The sequence below is a fragment of the Pempheris klunzingeri genome, chromosome 16 (genome assembly GCF_042242105.1).
Source record: "Pempheris klunzingeri isolate RE-2024b chromosome 16, fPemKlu1.hap1, whole genome shotgun sequence".
Taxonomy (NCBI): Eukaryota; Metazoa; Chordata; class Actinopteri; order Acropomatiformes; family Pempheridae; genus Pempheris; species Pempheris klunzingeri.
This window is the reverse complement of record NC_092027.1, coordinates 20,353,863-20,376,632: the sequence shown is the minus strand read 5'-3', so window position 1 is coordinate 20,376,632 and position 22,770 is coordinate 20,353,863. Positions and strand designations below refer to the sequence as shown.

Here is a 22,770-nt window from a genome sequence, read left to right as displayed (position 1 = left end):
AGTATGGATGTATAATCACCTGACACTAAGAATCGTTGTGTTTTTGTTAGCTCAGAATGAGCACTTTATATCTACATAGGGAGGGGCCCTCTTCCATAGAGTCCACCAAGTTATTCTACAGTGGCCCAGAACAGACAAAAAAGGGCCTTTTGCTTTTTTATGTTGACTGTTAACTACCTCTGCTGGATATCTGTGGTTATAAATCATAAATACATTGAGGAAGATGTTTTTCAGTAGCATAGCCCAGTGACTGACAGAGTATCTCCTGAAGAACATGTACATCAACTCCTCTGTGCAGAAGGGAGGGATCCCAGGTTTTCCAGGATGCCTTCACCACAGCAGAGTGGTAACACACCTGATCAGAGAGGCACGAGAAGGGAAAGTAGACCTGGCCGTGCTGTGGTTGGACCTCACCAAGGCATATGGCTCCATTCCACACGAACTGGTGGAGACGGCACTGATGCGGCACCACGTCCCGAGCAACATTAAGAACCAGCCAAGGTGGAGTGCCGAGGCCCAATAACCAAGTCTGAAGTCAAGCAACCCCCACTAGAGCTTTCGTGAATGACATGACTGTAACAACCTCATCAGTTCCAGGAAGCAAATGGATCCTTCAAGCTTGGAGAAACTTTTTCATGCCAGCAAAATCCAGGTTCTTGGTTCTGAAGAGAGGGAAGGCGACAGAACAGTTTCACCTCTTGTGCAGAGGTACCAGAATCCCATTGGTCACTGAAAAACCTCCAACACTAAAAGATGATGCTTCCAACAAGACAGGGAACAAAGACCTGGAAGGGTGGTTGGCAGTTGAGGTCAAGTCAGGTCTAACAGGAAAATTTAAAGGCTGCATATACCAGCAAGGTATACTACAGTGATGGCCTCTACTGGAGTGAATTCTCTCTGTCCACTGTGGAGCGGCTTGAGAGAAGAATCAGCTGTCACCTCTGAAGTGGTTGGGGTTGCCAAGGAGCTTGAGCAGTATTGCCCTGTATGGTAACAGGATCAAGCTGAGCCTGCCCATCAGCAGCCTTAGGAGGAGTGAGGAGTTCATGGTAATCTATGCAAGGGAGGTACTCCAATACAGGGAATCACGAAACCTGACCAAAACCCCAACCAGGAGCCCTGGAGGACCTCCCTGGATCAGCACATGCCTGGTAAATAAGCATGGACCTGGGAAAGCAGCTCAGATTCCTGGAAAACATCATGGTGACCCCCTCAGACCAGTCAATGTGCTGTTCTCTGAAACATCCAAGCACACAGTGCCCTGGGAGGAGCGGATGGAGGAGGCCAGCAAGAGGAAGACTGCTGAGCTGGTGGAGAAATGCCACAGAAGGGGACGGTGTGCCCATCAAAGTGGGAGGGAGGGGCTTTGGAGGAAAATCACTGTGCAAAGTCTACAGTCTCCTGAGCATCACTGGGGCACGCAAAACACAAGGCACCAGCAGAGCCTCAGAGGCTGCAGAAAAGGCTTCAAGGTGGCCGTGGATCACATGGGACAAGCTGTGGTCAAATGCTTCTTGGACTCAGGCATTCGGGTCATCTGGGTGAGCGGGTCTGCATTTGAAAGACCCAAAAACCCCAATGATCTCAGGTACTACCACTGATGATGTGTCCAAATGCATTACTAAGTGTATGTTGAGTTATGCACATTCATTAATTTTACAAATAGGTTTTCATTACAGGTTAACAGCTTTCTCAACATAGAGAAGTCAATGTGTTCTTCTAAAGTTGAATTAGAAGTTTTATCTGAAGTCTATCTGTAAAATATATGTTATATACTTTATGTATGTAATATATAAAGTTAAATTAGAAGTTTTGATCCATTGCCTCACTGTCTGTGAACACACTGAAAATGAAAACACACTGAACTTTTGATCAGACTGTTTTTTTTAATCGTATAAATTAACTTTTCACCTAGCCAAAGTCCAAAGTGTGGTTTTGAACCTAAAATCATCAACACATAATGTAGTTGTCTTATCCATTACACAATAGAGCTGAGCTGCTGATTGTACCAGTTGTTTAAATAACACCAGGTGGCTGCCGGTGTGTATGTAGCACTAGACGGCAGTTGTCTTATCCATCATACCACAGAGACAACCAGCCATCAAGATCAGGCGTTTAAAGGAGTTTATAATTACCTCAAACACTGTGGGAATTGTGACTAATTGTGGCCCTGTAGGTTTCATGTGCTTGCATAATGTTACACTTTAAGAGACTGGCTATTCTGACCCATCCATCCATCCATTTTCTATACCGCTTATCCATCAGGGTCGCGGGGGTGTTGGAGCCAAGTGGGGTACACCCTAGACTGGTCGCCAGCCAATCACAGGGCACTATTCTGACCCCTTGGCTTTTATTTTGAATTTGTTACACTTCACCTCAGCTTCCTGTCTGCCCACCTGCAAAAAGCAAAATAGGAGTGTCGTTTTTGGTTTGGGGACATAAAACCGAAAACCACATGACTTACGTTTTTAATTTCAGACCTTTTGTTCTTCAATCAAAAAGGAATACCGATAAAAGGAATTGGCAAGAACAAAAACGGACCGTTTTTATTGCTCTTTGTTTTGTGATTCTAACACCAATTTTGTTTTTTTTTGGTTTTGAAACAAAAAACACATTTAGGTTTTTTTTTCGTTTTTATGGATTTATCTGATGATTCCCGGACCAGAGAGGGATGCATTCAACACTTCTGTTGGGTCTCAAGGATACGCAGAATGCTTTTAGCCATCTCTCCTGAAAGACATTCGCTCATTCAGCTGTACAAAAGTTGTTGTGTTAAGAATGACAAAAAAAACTTGATAGAACAGTTTTAACCCCGCCTACTTCCACACCTCCACTCCCCTGTCCAATCACAGTGCGAGGTGGGCATGGTCGTCAGATATTCTGTTTTAGAACGGTACAACAAAGTGTGATGAAGCTCTCTCTCTGGAGAATCAGTCAACAGGCGCTTAATTCACTGAGGCCTTTGCGTTCACGTCATCGAATTAGTATCAGCCAATCAGAGTCCAGTGTTGCAAAGGACTCTTAAAATGCACATTGACAGTATTTGTACAACGTCAAGTAGAGGAAGAACAATCAAAGTCTAAATAAATTAGCTAATACAGTGAAAAACGACAATAAAAGAACAAAATAGTAAATGTAGTTATGTTAAAGAAATATAATAAATGAATGCCAATCAGAAGCATTTTAAAGACAGAGGTAAGAAAATGTACTGAATATTATTTTGCAACAAAAACAAACAGTAAAATAAGCACAAAACCAAATTCTCTCAAAACCATCTTTATTCTCAGGAGCCAATTCACATTAGCTGCAATTAACGTCAATCACGAGCATCAAAATCATTTCCTCTTGAGGTCCTCCTCGCTCATGTCAAAGCACTGTCCAGAAGTGGACAATGGATTACTGGACAACATTTCCAGTAAAATGCCGAGTGACAAGACAGCAAATTTGTCAGAAACAGAATTTATTTTTTTTCACCTTCTGCTTCGCTGCCACAGATTCACTCCTAACACCTACACACACTTTATCTCCCTTTCTCTCCGTGACGGTTTTCCAGTACGTGTTGAACAGATGAGTTGAACGAGAAGACACTCAAACACACAAGGAGAGAAAATCTGTGTTGACAGTGGATGAGTTTTCCTCTGATGCTGGTCACACTTTTAAGTTGTCCTCAAACGTGTCCATGTGTAGCTGTGCTGCTTTGTACTGACAGTGAGGTCCAGCTAAAGTAATAACTGATTTTTTTTTTTTTTTTTCAAATTGAACTAATGCACTAATTTAAGTGTTTTTTTCTTTAATGATTCATAGCGTCTTGTTCATAGTTCTTTTGCAGAAATGTGGAAATGGATTTGAGAGCAAGATACTGTATTTTTTTTTTTTAACGCTATGCAAAACAATACCATGTTCATATTATGCTAACAACATCCGTAAAAAAAATCTGCAGTCTGAAAATATACATCCTTTTTTCCTTTGTACTGTAAAATAGCTTTTCTATGGTGCAACTCTTGTTATCGGTTTGTAACTGAGTAACCAAAGAGTAACAACTCATGGGAGAGATATCAGCGACTAGCACCTCTTCGGGAACAGTAAACATTTTCTGAACCAGCAGTCAGCATTGACTATGTTTACATGCACCGACAGCTCTGTGCATAAGGTAATTCAAGTAATTATGGTCATGGTGTCTGACGTGTAAAAATCCAACATATTCTTACGGCAATCAATGCACTTTGCACATATCCTACAAAAAACACAAACATTCAAATCATAGAATACAATAAGTTAAGGTTCGTGATATTTGCGCAAATTTGTATTTTGATGTAATTTGGTCAAATTTTTTTTTCCATTTTAGTTCTGTTTTTTGTGTTAAAGCGGCACTGATTATTAATCTTAATGTGTCAAATTAATACCTCTTATGAGATTCACTCGCAGTGAACCCCGTCCAGAATCATCTCATGCTCTTCAGTTGTAGCGTCTTGCAGCTCATTGTTTTGGCTTTATGGCCCACTACTTTTTTTTTTTAGTTTGGTTCTTGTTCCATCGTTTCCCATCAACTCCTTCACCAGGCGGCTATTTCCAGAATAAAGGTCACATTAATCGAAACCCCCCCAACCCCCCGGCCCCTCCACTAAACGGCTAACAGACAAAGCTAGCAGCTAGCAGGTGAACATGCTGAAGCACATAAAGTAGCAGCTAAAGGCAGGATATTCTTTCTCAGAAGTAGTTGGAGACTAGAACAGAGATTGAAGGAGAGGGAATATTACAGTAGACTTACATTCATCAGGTCACCAGAAACACAACTCACAACAAAATAATGCTAGCTCTTCGTCTGCAGGTGTGTGAATAGGCAATAGTTTGCCTATAATTAACTTTATAAGACCATAATTTGTCCAAGCGTCAGCTTGTTGTGAAGTTCTGTCACCAAATGGCCAACTATAATTGATTAATGTAGCTTTGAGGTTACTGTTAATTCTTTTGGTTGCTTACTTTGCTATACAAAACCCACCGTGGCTGAGCAAACAGTCCATATCTTTTAAATACCAAATGAAATTTGAAGAAAATATGATTTAGAAGAATCAATTTCTAATAAGATAAAGCTGAGGTGTCATGACTTACGAACACTAACGTAATGTCAAGTTCATTACTCTGTTTGGAAGTTGGATTTTTGCTATTTTATCATTGAAACTTTTGACAACATGTGCTTAACTTGCGAAATAGCCAAGCCTCCGGCCCGTAAACCTTCTAGAAAGCACCGGCCAATTTCGAAGTAGGACTTGTGACTCACCTGAAAGACCATTAGCTCTCCAAGTTCACACTTTGACAATGAGAGATCTGGGGCGGGCTGCACAGGCACACTCTGGATATGACTTCGATCTCACTAAAAGTCACACTTTACACCAACGGCCGTCTAATCTTCATGATCTTTCTGAGAGTTTGCTTAAGTCTGTCTTAATTTTCCACTCACTGTCCATCAGCACTTTCATGGTTCCACTAATCCTCTTGTCCATACTGGCCCTGCAGTCTTAGCTCACGAGTTCACTGAAGGAAATGGATGAAAATATTCCACAAAGCTCCCAAAAGCTAAAGAAAAGAAGGAGCGCTAGAAAGGAACTGTGCCAAATATACCTGTTGGTGGTTAAGGGATAAACGGTGGACGATGACGCAGGGTAAATGGGGTCAGTTGGGATTTCGCTGGTATTCCTCCCATGAAAAGCTGTGATAGGTCTAAAATAGCGTGGATATACGTTATGCCTAAAACTGGTCACCACCAACAGTTATTACCTAACTCTTATTCAGCACATGGACTTAGTTTTACATACACAGTAGCAGTTTAACGTATATTTTTGTCATGCCACTTTTATCAGCTCTGTTTTTCGTCCAAAAGGCTCTGGGAAACCACAGTACGCTACTTGCCAAGCACCCGGTGTCAAACAGACGAAGTCAGTAACCAGCTGGTAAAGAAAGCTGACCGACGATTCCCTCAGGAGTTGGTGGAGACCAAACCACGCCTAGGGGAGACTAAAAATTGGACTTCGATACATCAGGTGCACCTGAACGCTAATCCTGCTGTCTCTCAGCTGGATGGAAACATTAGCAATAACAACATCAAAGTTGTGTTTCTGTCAGCTTGTGGTGGATTTCTGCCCCGTAGTGGCAAAAAAAACGAATTAATGCAGATTTGAAATGACTTAACTCTCACTGTGGCCCTGTACCTGTGCAGGAACCCAGAAGTATTTACAGAAACTTAGGAACTTTCCTTGCATTTTGATCTAAGGAACACAGTTCCACTTTTGGTTCCTGGGCCATAGTTTGCGCCCTCCAAAAAGTCCCTGCTTCTGAGGTAGTACGTATTAATGGTCCAGTAGCTATCAGGTAGAGTTTGAGCACTAACGTCAGTGACAAACACGAGCCTCCAGCTTTCATTCAGACTGCAAGCAAGCAATAGCTGTTACATGGATCTGGTGGCTTAGCATGGGAATTTGTTTTAAAATTGTGAAGCCGAATTCCTGAGACTAGTCTAAAAGTCTATAAAGTCTAAAAAAAGAGGTAAGAGAGAGCGAGCTAAGGGTGAGATTTTTGTTTCAATGCAGTTTAGTAACAAGCAGAACATCACGCGGTCATGCAGCAGTAAAGATGACGGTCTGGTCATCTCGTTGCACGTTCTAAGCTGTTTACGTCTAATTTGCTAACGTCATTTGCTGGTCTAATCTTCACTGTTCTTCAGATGCAATGGAAACACAAACACAAATGCACCAAAGGGACTTTTAGGTCCTCATTTAGTTCCTGAGTTTAGTTCCTTGGACTATTTGGTTGAAAAGGGCCATTAGACAAGTCTAAGAGCAGAATTAAGACTGGCCTGACTGGATTGTGATAACTGACATGTTTTTCCCATTTTTTCTACTTAATTTCATCTCGTCACTGTCTGTAGCGTCTGATATTGACAAATCACTTTAGGTCAATGTGTCTATCAACCAGAAACAATATTGGGTATTAACTAACGGGACATCATTTTGATTTTCCGGTAAGTTTTCTCCCTGCTCTGATCTATTAACTACGTTATTAATGGCAGGCTCTGTCACAGGGTATCAAAGGATCCTGCACACAACTCATCATGGTGCTGCTCTCAACAGGACTACGGACAAAAGGGGTGCATGTAAACGTGGCCAATGTTCCTTTACCAAATGGCTGTGGCTCAGCACGGCCCGGCCCTACGGGTCAGCCGGGGCACCTGAGCCCGGGTGCCTAGTCCCCCATCCATCTCTCTCCCTCTGATTGTCTGTGCATTTATTTTGAGTCTGTACAGTTTGCGAGGTGTGTGTGTGAGGTCCGGGTCATTCAAACACTGCAGCAAGTCTATTGCTTTGATAAAAGGCATCACTTCACAGAAAAGAGAAAAAAAAAAAAAAAAAAAAAAAAAAAAAAACACAAGCTGCTGAGGAGTAGTGTGAAGCTTGAAAAAGCGAGATATACAAAGCAAATGTCTGTCACATTGCAAACGACAATACCATAGAGAGGCTTTTAGAACAACAAGAAAAAAAAAACAACCGACATACCGGCTAAAACAAAAGAGAGGAAAGAGCGCTACGTTTTCACAATCTCACCAGCGTTCTCAGTGTACCTTGCTGATGATGAATCATACTGTTTTTGGGCCGGAAACGTTCACTTGGCTTCCAAATCCCACCGGTTGGTCACAGTGGTGGGTCTGACCCATATCTTATCCAGGCACATGCGTACATGTGCATGTGTGCAGTATGTGTGCAGGTATACTGTATATGTTCTGTATAGGTGCATGTTTGTGTGTTAGTGTATATGCATGCCATCATAAGAGGGTGGTGAGCTGTTATACAAAAAGATAAATGGTCACTTCTGCATGTAAATAACAATACAGTTCAATCAGCCATTTCCCCAATCCACCATAGCACCATGACGTCACGTCTTTAACAGACATTTAAACAGTCTCCCGTGTTCAGGGAGTTGTAAAAAAACAAAACAAAAACACAAAGGTTGAAATCATCGAATGTGGGATGAGTGAGGCAACATGTCCGAGATGAAACACTTAAAACTCATAACGGTTGTATTGTAGAAGCTGCTAACATGGACTAAAAAGATGAGTCAGAGGGACGACTCTCATGCACTAACTAGCACAACCAGTCAAGTCTCTTCGCTATCGCTATGAAAGCGCAGCAGGGATTCAATAAGGAGGGCATCATTCACTTGGTTTTGGCACAGCATGTGGCATTCTTACACAAAAACTGTATGATTGTCTTTTCCTGACATCAGTGTCATTATGTGCTTTAGTTAGTCCTGACCAGTGTCTGGCAATGATGAACAAGCTCATTTTAACGCTACTGCTGCGTTCCTTTCAATGTCTAAAGTCTGAATCACCGCTGGGGGGGGGGGTTGGAATTACAACCTTCGTGTGTTTCAGTGGTCCAGCTTGTAAACATAAAAACATGGACAACAGGTATGACGTGCGGGTACGACAGAGTATTAGGCCCATGGAAGAAGCAACGTTCGTGCCCTGCAACACTTCTGTATTCCAGGTGCTGCAACCAATGGATATTTACATTATCTGTTAATCTGCTCATTGTTTTCTTGATTTATCAAGAAAATCTTAAACGGATTCTTCTGGTTGTTTGCTGCCAGAAAACAAGTGAAAAGGGTTAATCAAATGTCATCAACTAGCTTAATTTGTCCGATCAATCCAAAGACATTCAATCTATCACATAAGAAGCAACGCAGGAAGCAGAGAGGCTGGAAGTAGGGAATGTTTGGCATTTTGGCATGAAAAAAAAGTGTTTAACTGCCAAAATAGTTGCCAATCATTCTTCTGTAGATCGACTGAACGATTTATCGTTAGATTTGGAAAAAGCCCCATAAAGAGTCTGTTTTTGAGGAGGTTGGGGAGGAGCTCTGTCAACCAAAAAAAAGTTTTGGTGAAAAGGAACACATCAGATACAGTATGTGCGTCATAGACATAGTCTTTATGTCTTTTATTGGAAAAGATAAACACTTCCTAGTATATGGTTTATGCCCTTTGTCTCAGCTATTAACATCCACTCTTCAATTTAGCTTAGTTCATATCCACCAGGCAGCCCTTTGAAAATTAAGAATCGGTTTGCCTGATATTTCTTACGCTTCCCTTATTTCTTCTGCAGACAGTGTGACACACATCAGACAGACTGATTCTGAATCCAGAGTAGCGCGATGGGCCACGTGTTAGCTTCCATGTGAGGATATATGCTATGGAAATTAAGTTGTGAATTTTTTTTTTTTTAAAGAGTTCGGTTTGACGTTCCCTACATAAAATAACACACAGTATGTCAAAAGCAAAGCAATGTGGTTTACGTCAAGACATTACACTTTGTTTTTTGTTTTCCTGCATATTTCTGACTTGCTGTCAGATAAACATTCTTTACATTCACTCTGCAGATGCTTTTGTCAAAAGCGACTACAACTCGACGACTTTTCTTTTCGAAACATCACCCCCCCTTTCATTTTATGAAGAACTTTTTTTCTTCTTCTTCTGCAATGGCCTAATATGCTGTCATGGTAATGTTGTCCATGGTATTCTGCAATGTTTGCTACATAGTTAGCACAGCACATTAGCAGTCAGTCAGCGTTCCTTCACACACCAAGCAATGGGCAGAGTTCTGCTCATACTTTACGGCTCATGAAATGAAGTGTTTGAAGGATTACAGACAGGTTTAACAGTACTGTTGTGTAGTGTTAACAGTGTATGCTGCCACGTCAGTGTGAGCTGCCAAACGTCAAACAACAGCTTCTCAGAAAAGTTAATGTTGCAGTTATCTTGCCCGGGTTTCTGACTCGGAGTTCTGTTTGCGAAATTCAGATTTTTCCAACATCTCTGGAACGCAGCATTAGCACTTAACGTCTCGATGTGTGGCTACTCAGACACTTACAAAGGCCTGTGAGCTGTCGTCCAATAGAATCCCAGTTGCTCTTAATGGGTCAGGTCACAGTATGATGGTGAGGCACCGAAACGTTCAGACTCACCAGATGGATGACGGACTATATGACAGTTAATCTACGCGCTAACCAACGGGTGGATCCAATAAAGTTGAGCAGGTGGTGAAAGGATTGCGAACAATGTCTTGTTTTGTGTATCAGGTGAGCAGCCATTTTAAGTTTTTCAACATAAAGGAAGGAAATTAGCACATTTGCATGGTTTCTAATGAATGAACAAGTGTTGATAAGATCACCATTACGCCAACTGTACAATCATCAACACACAAAAAAAAAACCTATAGCAAATTCCGAGGTGAGAGGTTATATCCACAACAATAACAACAACAAAACAAACCAAAAAAAAAAAGAGAACAAATGCTATTCACATGTACCCGCACTGTAAGGAATGGTTCCATCCAAAACTAGACCAGAGAGCTACTCCTAAACTATGGAATGAAGTGACACTCAGTAGTGCTAATAGAAAGTTCATTGTGACGGGCCTTCTGCTGGTTCCACCCCTGAGACCACCGGGGTTCCCAGGCGCTCATGTATGCGCACATACACACACACACACACACACACACACACACACACACACACACACACATACATACATGCACACACACGCACGCATACACTAAAATCCATTGGTCAGTCCTCAAAGACCTCCAGGAAGAGGGGAGGGAATAGCTCGGTGGGACACTCCACTTTCATGTGAAGGAATCGGCTGGCGTGGCAGGCGCCGATCATCCGCAGGTCCGTCACCTTCATTAGCAGCTTGGGCCAGAAATGCGCCACTTTGTGTTTGCGGTAGTTGATGTAATGTTCAAAGGCCAGCAGGAACTCCTCTTGGCAGCGCTCGATTTGCTCCACGCTACTCAGGCCCGGCCGATCTGGTGACAGAAAGACAATGGCGGTGTGTTCAGTTGGTGTTCTGAAGGACGCTAAAGTGGAAATGTGGCCTCTGTATGCGGGGAAACAACAGTGGTGACTCCTATTGATTTTCTGATGAGTCATCTCTATTGAATTAAAGGAAAATTAAGGTTTGGCAATAATTTTACTGTTGGCCTGTGTTTGAACTGGACTAACCTGGAAGTTGATCATCTGACAGCAATTACTGAGTATAAATGACAGAACTAATGGTTGTAATACAAGTTTCCCTAAAAGTTACAGTGACATAGAATCATTGCCAATAATTCTATGTCCCTTTAAGACACACGTCTGTCTGCTAGGCATCTTGATTTATTCTATGTAGAAACTTTCATAGGTTTGACCATTATCCCTTTATATATCCTATTACTAATTAGTCAAATTGTCCAACGGAGCAGGAAACACAGTCACATGATCAGATTGAATAAATAGAAAATAAACAAAGATCGAAATAAAATCCCTCCAAAGTCATTTGCAAAGAATATGAAGGCGAACACTTAAACAATCACACACACAGTCCGTGGATGTGCATGCACACAGGTCACCAGTCAGTCTGACCTACAGCTAAAGTGGTTTAGAATAATCAGACTAGACTGTTTACAGCCTGTCACTGCGGTCGCAGACATCGCTGCCTAATGTGGCGACATGGTGTATGGGACAGAAATGATGGGCACACCTCCTGTATATAGTAAGCCAGAATTACCTTGAAACACCCAAAGACTTAACAAAAAGTCTCAGACGCCCGTTTCATGATTTTATGTATTATCCCGACATCCAATGCAATGTTTCCTTCCCGGTATAAATGATATGAACTAAGCGTTTTAAACATTTCGACAAAGAATGTAAACTTTAAAGATGGGAATTACTGCACAGCATCAACTTTCAATCCCAAACTATTGGTTTCAACCTTGCGGTCTTGATGTGCATTGATTAAACCCCAGCGGCTACTGTAAGTGTGTCAGAAGACAGACAGATGGGCAGGTTATCCCCATGTCACGTCTGCATGTGCAGCAAACAGCAGAACAGTATTGATCTTCAATGAGATGCAGAGCGTTGCACACAGAAATTGCGGCGGAGCCAAAACCAAGCTAGCTGAACAAAGCTCCTCACAATGATTATGGTGATTAATTGATTGAACTGTGGTTTTTTATGGATTTCATGTCAGAAAAATACTGTTGACACAATCTGTGCAGGGGAGAACAGAAGCGTTACTAAAAGTGCTTTTGAGGTAGCGGGACAAGCGACCATGTGATCCATAGATGGAGCCTGATTTCTTTGTTGTGTACAATCACATAATCAACTATTACTTTACTTCTCCCAGAGGAAACTAATGGAACGCTCTGCAAGATATTAAAGGGATAGTTCAGATTTTCTGAAAAGTACCCATATTCTTATCCATAATCAGCATATTACCCACAGTAGGAAGCAGTCAATACGCCCTCAGTCAGGATTATCTGTCACAGACGGATAGACGGAAACAGGAATTTGACATTTTACTCCAGAACACAGGAGTTGGAGTTTACTGCCGCCAAGATCGGTTAGTTAGTTTGTCTCACTGTGTGACTTTGTTGTTTTAAGGGGTTACTGAGGTGTTAAAACACCGAAGGCACAGACGCTGGAGTCTGGTGGCTTTAAAGAGAGCAATATAACGACTTCAGGGCTATCTGGTGGAGATGTAAAGTGATGGAAATATTCAGGGTATAGCGTTTTTTTAAAATCTGTTTTCCTGCTGCCCCCACCCACAGCACTACAGTGCTGAGCGTCTGTGCTGGGACTCCTGTTTTTCCAAGCTGGGGGCGTACTGAAGAAAAAGTCCAAACTATCCCTTTAATAGGCTAAAACAAGCAGGAGAACCCTCATCAGCTCATGCGTGAGTCCGCACAGAAGGCGCTTACCGGATGAAAGCAGGATGACCGCCTGTAGAAGAGCCACCTCGGAGTCATCCAAGTTAAAGGAGGACAGTGACACGCCAAGGTCAAAGATGGCATCTGACACTACGCCCAAGCCCCCGTTCTTAAGCTGACCCCTCGTGACTGCCATCTCGCCGTTGAGCGTCAGGGTCTCGCTCTCCGAATCATAGCGAACGGCAGCTCGCAGTGACATGATCTCCATGCAGCAACCTTTCAACAGGATGATCTGGTCTTCACAAGGCAGCTGATCAGAGGGAGAGAGATAAGCAGTGTTTGTATAACAACAAGGCTAATCCAGCGATAACTGCAGCCTCCGGACGGACAAATTCAGCCCTCCATATTTTTTGGATTAGGGAATTACATCAGACAAAATCCTTTCAACATTAAAATCACCATGAAGCTACATTTTTACTCTGAAATCCAACATAAAGAAGCAGACAGGAAAGGCTTTTTGAAATTTCATTTCTAGTTTTACCATTTACTTTGTTTAGTTTAGTCTCTTAAATGATTATCATAAAATTATTATTGGAGCCAAGATGGACATGATACTTGATATTTCAAATCAAAAGTTTTACATGAAACTTTGTCAAATCAGCAGCTGCACTTACCTCACAAAACATAGGCAGTTTTTTGGCAAAGTCCACCACTCGGGTTATGGCAGGGGTGATAATTTTTGTAAACTGACTGAAGGCTTCTATATCCACTTTGTTTCCTTCTGGTGTATTGACCATGGACGCTTGACCAATATCCTCAGGCTGGAAGGACAAAGAGTACAGCTCAGTGTCTCAACAGGCTCCAAGTATGAAGACAAAAACAAAGCAGTGTTTCTATTATCAAGAACAGCGTTGAACTTTACATTACGTATCTAACAAGCTCGGGGCTACGATGAGGAGTGTACAGCTTCATGGTCAGACAGGATGATGGTATGATGTGTACAAGCTGTGTGGAGTGATTTACTTTTGATTCAGTTGACAAGATTTCGGCATGTGATGTAAAAATGGGGACGCACTACTATAGATATGTAGCTCTCATACGCCTGCAGTACTTAATTTAATGCAAATGGCTGTAAACTTATATATTCATGGCCGTCAACCCTGATGTTGGTGATCAAAGTACACGCTGTGTCACGCACAAGTTGTACATCAGTATCAGTAAATAGTGTTGTCTACTGTGTCTTACCTTAGTTTCCTTCACCCCCGCTGCACTCTGGTCAGAAGTATAGAATAAATTACATGTTATTTCATTAAGAAGCATAGCTTCCTCGACCTGTTGGATAATCAACAGGAATCGTGAAGTTTCAATGAAGAACCCGTGTCAAGCCAACTAAAAAGAAAACAAGTTAAAACTGAGGACAGATGAAAGAGTGCAGATAGAAAACAGGTGAGGACAGAAATCCAAGATGGGTTTCTATGGTGAGATCCAGGTTGAGGACCACGACTTCAAACAGGTCCTCAGAAACACTCGGTGGGCCGACTTTCAACGACACTTTAAACGCAGCGTTTGAACAAAACCCGACGGCCGCGATGGGACAGTTCAACCGAAACTTCAATATGTTTTTACAATATTTGTAAAATATTGTTTAGAGGTGTTTAGAACCAGCAGGTAACGTGTCCAAAGTGCAAAAGTAGAGATGTATTTAAAGTGACTGTAAAGTGAAAACTCCCCAGAATATCTCAGAATTCCACAACGAACGCAAAAATCGTGCTCCCCACAAATCCGGTTAAAAAAAACTAAACAACCGTTCATGCCTTAACGAGTGCTCTTTCTGATCACGCCATAGAAACCCAAGACAAAGTCAAAACAGTTGCGACGGACTTTCAATCCGGACAGAGCGATTAGACTTTACAGAAAAGAAAACAAAATTAGTCAAAAAAAGGGTAAGGTGTGAAATCAAAAGCTACAAACAGAAACAGAGAAGGATGAAACGGCACGAAAAAAGCAAGTTATTAGTGTTAGAGATTGAGAATCACTGCAGGTAAGACATCAAAAAGACAAGAATAAGATGTTCCATTCTAAATTAGTGCTGCTGCGTTGAGGAACACACTTTTCTCCATCGTCCAGCTAATTCTCCCCACTCTACAAGGAGATACAAAAAAACACATGGACATATTAACACAGGGAACAGTGGAACAGTGGTTGTGGGTGGAGGGGGAGGAAGAGGGGGGGGAGCATGGTATGGAAGGGCTCTGTGAGGGGTGGGGGGATTGGATGAGGCAGGGTAATCAATACAACGAGGGCTGTGGTGAGGAGGGAGGGCGGAGGAGGACGTCTCACCAGGAATTTCCGCTTCTGCTTCCAGTGGTTGCCCTGGGCGTTCGTGGCCATATGGGCCTCAGTCACCATACGGATGAGGTCCCACTCCTCCTGGGTGGGCTCCAGTCGGTCCCACACCGTCTTCTGCAGTTCCTCCCTCCGACGGCGCTCCCGGTTCTCCTCGATTAGCTTCCGCTTGGCCAGCCTCTTGCTGTTGTCCAGCACCACTGAGAAGGGAGGGGGGGCGGGGGGGTCAAGAGGGGGAAGGAGCCGAAGAAGAAAAAGGAGACAATGAGAGTGGATAGGAATGAGGGGGGGGAGGAGGAGGAGGAGGGGGGAGGAGGGAAAAGCATGAAATGATTGGTGATATTGTTTAATATAAAACTAAACAGGCAGAGAGTGACTGAAGGACTGAGACTGGGGGGCAGCACACTGTCACAGTGACACCCCAAGCTGAGTCAAACGCTCACTGCAGGCTTGAAAGGAAGCTCGAACCACCTGTAATAAATAATTCATAAAGCATGTATGTATGTGTACGTGTATGCAGGATGGATTCATCTTTACTTTTATTTATTTTTTGTTTTGCAAAAATTAATTTACTCCTTATTTTCTTGCATTATTTTATAATAGACCGTATGAGGGGGTTGTTTGTTAAATGTTTGTGAAATGTGCCTGTTCTTTCAAATAAAAATAGCAATAAGAACAAAAGAAACGAAGAAGAAGAAGGAATGGACAAACGCGCACTTCCGACAATCAGAAAGAATCAGTATCAGGGAGAGAGACAGAGGCTGTACATTCCTGTGATTAAGATCGGTCAATGCAGTCTACCCATAAATTCAAATACACACTAGTGTTAAGATGTTAGTTTAATACTTGATAATCAATATTTCTTATAAATCTTTTGTACTATTCCTCAAACCAGCTCCTTGAGTGTTCCACATCTTTGCTTTGCACAGCCCGCCGCTCCACTGTCCATTCGCACAAGAGCAGCGACTAATGATTATATTCATTATTGATTCACCTGCCGACTCTTTTCTCAGTTCATCACTTTTTTGTCTGTAAAATATCAAAAAACGATGACAAATACTCATTGCAGTTTCCCAGAGTAATTCCTTTTGCCAAAGTTTGGCTAAATATGTGATGTGAACGTCATCTGCGGTCGGTGTTCTCAACACAGTAAAAGAAACGAACCAAGCAAAGACAAGAAGCAGACACAACAGCATCTGGGAAGCAGGCGAAGCACGAGGCAACCTCGGCCTCTACAACTTACAGTCAGTTGCCATTCCCACCGCAATGCACTTCTTGAAGCGACATTCCTGGCACTGGTTCCTGGTCACCTTGTCGATGACGCATTTCCCTTCGTACTTACAAGCGTAGGTTGGGTTGAGGTTCTTCTGGATTGTCCGCCTGAAGAAACCCTAGAGGGCAGACGGACACTTGGTCAGAAATGCCGTGAAAAAAGGGCACTGATTTAGCTCCCCAACGATTAGGATTTGCATGAGTTACCTTGCAACCTTCACAGGTAATGCAGCGATAGTGATAGCCTGTGGCTTTGTCCCCGCACACTACACATAGCTCATCCTTGTCCAGGTAACTTGGAATGTACCCTGGAGAGAGGAACAAATGGTTAATATTAAAGAACAAAAGAATCAAAAAAACAAACTAAAACCATCACTGAATTTGTGTCTGTCACATGCTTCTGTACATTTTAGCTAATGTTGACCAAAGATGAACTGATAAATTAAAATCTTAATGATAGCACAATAATGATTACATAATCTTTTATAGTTTTTGTAATTTTCCGATTTATTTGTTGTTATGTTTCAACTTTTTTGCTTCTTTTTCTTTTGATTAAATTTGTCTGATCCACAAATTTGCTGGTTTGTAACATGTGGGTCCCGGTTAATGCTGTAACTTTAAAATGTCGCACAGGGAGATTAAAAGTAGGCTGAGTGGTGTCCAACAGTAAAATGCCTAATATTTGATTAGCGCCGACTTTCGCAGATCGCACTGTTGCCTCCAGTTAACTCAGCGAGCCCCGTTTTGGGATTCGGCTTAATGAGTTCAGTGCCTTGACCTCTGGCAGACTTCAGGACCAGAGGTTAACAAACTGATCAATACCTTTTTGGGGTTTGTTAAGAAAGCAATGGTTCATCTCACATCGGCCTTCTGTTGCCTCACCATCAATCAATAAGGCACCCCCGCCCACCTCAGTCAAACACTTTGAGCATCAGATGCACCGAATCTCCCGGACCCGTCACCGCATGGCGCCTTAAGGCTTGGATTTACGCTTATCAGACTTAATTTAAAAATCCCAGACATCATTGATTCATTGATCAAGGAGGAGTCGTCGCTAATTACCAAAAATATCTTTCAAAAACCATCAGAAACACGGAATGGATTCTTCACACACAACAACAAAACAGCAGAAACTATTTCAGTTCAGAAGGCGGGCATGTACATACAGCATCTCTGCGCCCCTAAAAAAATACCAAAAAAGAAGACGTAAACAATCAGCATCGTACCTTTCTTGTGTGCCCCCTGCAACCACTGCAGGTGTGAGAAGTCTGGTTTGATCTCTGGGAAAAACTCAGGCTGATGGTGGAAATGGCTAAGAGGGATGTCCATGCTGCAGAACTCGCTCTTAAAAACAGGAGGGCACCCGGCGTACGAGCAAGAGTAGTGCTGGCTGGGCGGCCAAGCCTGCTCCATGCAGGGTGGATGGTGCAGCGGCTGGGGCTCACAGTGCCCGTACCCGGGCCCCTCACCTGAGTACATGCAGTGCTCCCCACCACCCTGCGCCATGTAGCCTCCCATCCCAGCGTGAGGCATCTCATACATATCTGGTATGCAGTAGTTCATCATGGAGAAGTGTGAAATACAAATAAAAAAAACAAAAAAATGTTCCGGACCACAACAAGAAAGTCGTGCGTTCTCAAAAAAGAATCGCTTCTAAAAAAAAATGATCTAAAAATAAAAAGAGCATCAAGCCATGTGAATGTGACGATTAGAGGCTTCCTGGTCTGAAAAAATCAGGTTGACCCCACGTAGACGCACAAACGTTTTACCCACAATATCCACAGACCACAGAATACACCTAGCAACCGCCCCACCCGACACCACCCAGCCAAAGAGATTTATGACGACGTAGTGCTCTAATCTTACACTCAACAAATCCTCGATGTGGCACAGACAGTGGCGATGTCACAGATTAAGATCTTGCGTGTTGTACCTACAGCAGATACCATCTAATAACCATCAATAATCCACAGAGCGGGAAGCAACCAACAGCAATAAACAGCAATAAAGACAAGCAAAGAAAAGTTCCAAGAAAACTCTTAACTTGAACTTTTAAAGCGTTTTGACGAAGGTACTCATATCATGTTAGAATTAGTGCTTCTCTCAACCACGATACCTTTCCTAACCCGCTAACCTTTAACCTTTGTGCATTAACCCCTTTACTTATCCGGTGGGTATTTTAAATAGAAATCCGCAAACAAGCTCACTTAGGTCAGCACCATGTAATTATTCCAACTATTCAGCGAATGTTACGCCACTAAGGAGCTTTAAAGACGGGTTTGGTGTTTTACACAATTTTCCCCATTAAGACCGTAACGTGTTTAATGTCATTATTCAAGAACGACAGAGCTCTCATCAGTATTTTGATGTGGGAATTACTGAGAATACATTTTTTAAAACAATAACCAGAATAGAAAACAACTTTATTTAGATTACAGGGCAAATTAAAATCAGATGATAAACAGTATCATCATCCGTGTTGTTTGTCAGGGGCATATAATAACTTGTATGTTCATCAGAATGTATGAGCTAACGTTATAATTTATTAATTCTATCAAAAAATTCTAATGAAAACAACAAAACGGTCTTTAAATACATTTCTATCTTTATCGTTTTATATGAATCACATTTTGTACTATTTATACTAAAATCTTACAAAATAAAACTATTTTCTTTAAGAATAGTTTGGTGGTTAAACTTTTCAGCCTGAAATAAGAGCGGCTGTAATTCGCAAAATCAATATTGTTTCCCCACCATGTGAGACACGCGAGTGACAGGCTGAGCGGCACACTGCGTGATCTGTTTCAGATAATACGCCAATTATCCTGGTCACCGGCTATACTCAGCCATATTGATTAGGCTCTCTGTTCAATAAAGATGGGATAAGCCTTATGCCGTCTTCCACAGTGTAACATGCATTCTGCATTGACCCCTTTACAGGAAAACCTGTTGTGGTGCTTAGAGACACCGACTGTTACAATAACCACACACACAAATACACCAGGAGAAGCTTCTGTTAGTCAGCTGGTTGTGTTCATTTCAGGCTATTGATAATATAGCAGAAGTATTATAAATAATAAAAGTAATATTAGTATGTAGCCAAACTACTTGTTAAATTTTATTCATTTATGTGGTTACTTTCACTTTTCATTTGTACAAGTGCTTTTTCTGATATTCTAAACATGTTTCTCTATTGGTTATTAGAAGTTGTTTCATTTAAGGACTAAACACAATAAGTGCAATATATAAATACTTTTTATCACTGTAAAATATATGGCTGTGTATATAATATTTTATGAAGCCCTGTTCACACATTTACTGGTTCAAAGGTTTTAGAATAGTTCCCTTTGAATCTATTGGTCCAGGTTTTTAAAAAACATTATAAGAAGAAAAGAAATTCTCATGAATTTGAATGTGAATGTGAGTGGCATCATTTTTTCTCTATTGCCAGTAGCGTGGAGAGAGTTTATTTTTATATACAGAAGATCAAAGAAATAATGATACACCAAGTTATTTCTGCCCTATTCCTCAAAATTATCACAAATATATATTCACTTCCAGCAGAAGTCTCATGTAATCCTGTCTGATGTCTGAATTACATAACAAACAGAAAAGGAAAAAATTGGAAAAGGGTATTTTTTCTACTCAACAAAGTATTTACGATGAATTATAAAGTTCTAAATAATGCAGTTCATTTTGCATTTTAGGCGAGATACACCCAACCAGACTCTGAACAGGTTTTCTGTTTGTGTCTGTCGTCTCCTGTAAAGCCTCTTTGAGACATGTTTTGGGTGAGATTTGATCGCACGGATGCCTTCGATCTTCTTAAGATTCCCAAATACCAGAACACAGCTCCATCCCGCTGGTTCATGGATCATAGGAAGATGCAGACGTGTGAATGTGTGGACACATGGCGGGGTCTGAGAAAAGACGCGTGCAGTTTTGGCTTTAAAATCCCTGCTGCTTGTACTTATGTGAACCGTCTGGATCGCGGCCAGTCTGCACGCTCACCTTCACGTCCTCCAAAAAACAGATAATACTGTTGGTGTTTGGGATTATGAAGAAATACGGATAATCGTGCAGGGTGCATGTGGACTTCTTTTTTTTTTAAAGTTTATTTGAAGATCTTGATCAAATGTAACAATTTAGTTTAACATGATTGATATGATTGACAGCTCAGCTATACCCTTTAACCTTTAAAACACTTTTGTGCTACAGTCCACAGCAGGTGACTGAACATGAGATTCCACCTTTTCACGTGTTAAGCACGTTTATTTCTCTACGTAATCCATTCCAATGAAATCCGCTTTTAATTTCGACGATTTACAAATATTCGATTTTGAGTGAATTTTGCACGATTTACCTCCGTGATACGTTTTTTTGCCATCAGGCTATTTCAAAACTCTTCTTACTGAGATAGATGAGAGCACACAATGATTCTGTATGTTAGTGTGCTGTGTTTCCACATGTCAGAATGTAAAATCAGCATCAGATAAGTCAGGGTGAAAACAGCTGACTTGTAGGAGCTCCTCACCATATTTCAATAAGTTAATTGAAACACTTGCTTAGTTAGGTGATTTTTCTCTCTCTCTGTCCAACCCCCACCCAACACGGCCCCCGACAGCTTGACTTCACAATATTATCTCCCGCTTTGTTCCAATGGCAACACTGAGATAAACAAATAACTGAATATATCAAAGTGTATGTCTGAGGGTCTTTTATGTTAACTCTCACTATAATAGAGAAATCTGCTTTCATAAAACAAAAGCTTCCTGGTTCAGACCATAGGAACAATGGAGGGCTGGACTGAACCCTTCGTTTGTTCAGGTATGTTCTCTTTACAAGGTTGAATCTGACCACTCCATCTCCTGTTTTTGTAGAATTTCTTTTTCTTTTTTTACAATATTGTCCGATTCACTGTCTGCTCACAGGCTGTTTCACACGTGCTGCCTGTAAATGACCGATACAAGCCAGTGTGAACAGTCTGACACTCATCTGTGAGTTACTTGAAATATTCTTACATTTGGGTACAAACGTGCACATTATGTCGGTGCGTCGGTATTTTTACTTCTGCTGTATCTGGCAGAAATGCTTTATTCTTTTTTTTTTTTTCATCATTTCAAGTATTTGGGCCAAATGAAAAGCCATTCAAAAGAAATTCCAGTTTCAGATATATACAATTTATTCTAATGTAAAATACCTCAGTGCATATCACCAACTGTTTGATTTAGTCAGTATGGACGGACAAAATCATCATGTAAAAAAGAAAGAAAATCAAGAATGACTTCTCAGGATATGATTTACGATATCCAACATTTAATTCAGACTTATTATAAAAGCTTGTCCGTAATCGATTCCCATTAATTATTCTTTCTGTGATCTTTTCTAGGAATTTCTTCGGAACATCTTAATTGTCCATCACACCAAATAAATATTCTGTCCTTCAACAATAACAGCAATAATAATTGAATTTCGTCCGGTTTAAATTGTTTTTGGATATATTACATTTTAAACGTCTTTCATGTAAAATGAATGAAGAACGGACATTTTGTGAATCAGATATAAAAAGTGGATATATCACTTTTAAAGAAAAGGGTGGATATAGTTATATGTATTATATCATTATGTAATATTATTAGTAATTCATGTAGTTATATGAATTAAGGATTCCATGAGAATACTGCTGATGCGCAGTAAAAGAAAGTTTCCTCCTCTATCACATGTTCTCACTGACAACACAGTAAAAGAAGATCATCGAAGGAAACTGAGTGAACAGTTGTAACTTTTATTATAGTGACTTTGTATTAACCATCTTCTATTAAGTGATAATTGTAATCAGTGACCAGCAGCAGACAAACATACCTTAAATTTACTCTGTAAAACAAGGCTTGATTCCTCACATCTACTTAATTCACAGCAGGTCTCTGTCTCGCTGACTCTCGCCTCGCGGTGATTGCTCGTGTTCCACGAAGACCTAAAGTCCGATATCGTTGTTTACCTGGAGCTATTCTTTGGAAAGCTCTCAAAAGTGATTAGTGCTTCATTAAACACCGGTGCAATGGAAAGGTTAGCTAGTTAAGCCTCTGAACATCCAACACAGAAACACACTGCTGGCATTAAATGGAGGACAAACGCGTATTGTTGGACGTGGCTCATTATTATCGTTAAGATCTTTTTGTAATGCTGGGGGTCTTACGCTTGAGGCTGTGCTGAAAAAAACAATAGTGTGCAATGAGGAATGATAATTAGACCGGGAGAAAAAGTCGTGATTAGGAGAGGCAAAATAAAGGATAATAATTCAAAGATAAAAAATGTAAATGATTGTAATATTTTACATGTTTTCAGATGTCAAATGTTGCCGTTCACAGTATGGTGGTGTGTAAAGCTGTGCAAATTTTTCAGAATAGAAACATTT

The 22,770-nt window shown here is 41.2% G+C and overlaps 1 protein-coding gene across 3 annotated transcripts in view; it reads right to left on the bottom strand.

Moving 5' to 3' along the window:
• Positions 1 to 3,260: 3,260 nt before the first annotated feature.
• thrb (thyroid hormone receptor beta) overlaps positions 3,261 to 22,770 on the bottom strand; it is a 99,421-nt gene continuing 79,911 nt past the window's right edge. For all 3 annotated transcript variants that reach the window (XM_070846558.1, XM_070846557.1, XM_070846559.1), the window contains 7 exons: positions 16,563 to 16,663; positions 16,327 to 16,474; positions 15,078 to 15,283; positions 13,983 to 14,009; positions 13,412 to 13,558; positions 12,789 to 13,047; positions 3,261 to 10,856 (listed from right to left, as the gene is read on the bottom strand). In XM_070846558.1, the coding sequence (XP_070702659.1) occupies positions 10,615 to 10,856; positions 12,789 to 13,047; positions 13,412 to 13,558; positions 13,983 to 14,009; positions 15,078 to 15,283; positions 16,327 to 16,474; positions 16,563 to 16,663 (1,130 nt within the window). In that variant the 3' untranslated portion in view covers positions 3,261 to 10,614. The remainder of the gene's footprint in view (positions 10,857 to 12,788; positions 13,048 to 13,411; positions 13,559 to 13,982; positions 14,010 to 15,077; positions 15,284 to 16,326; positions 16,475 to 16,562; positions 16,664 to 22,770) is intronic.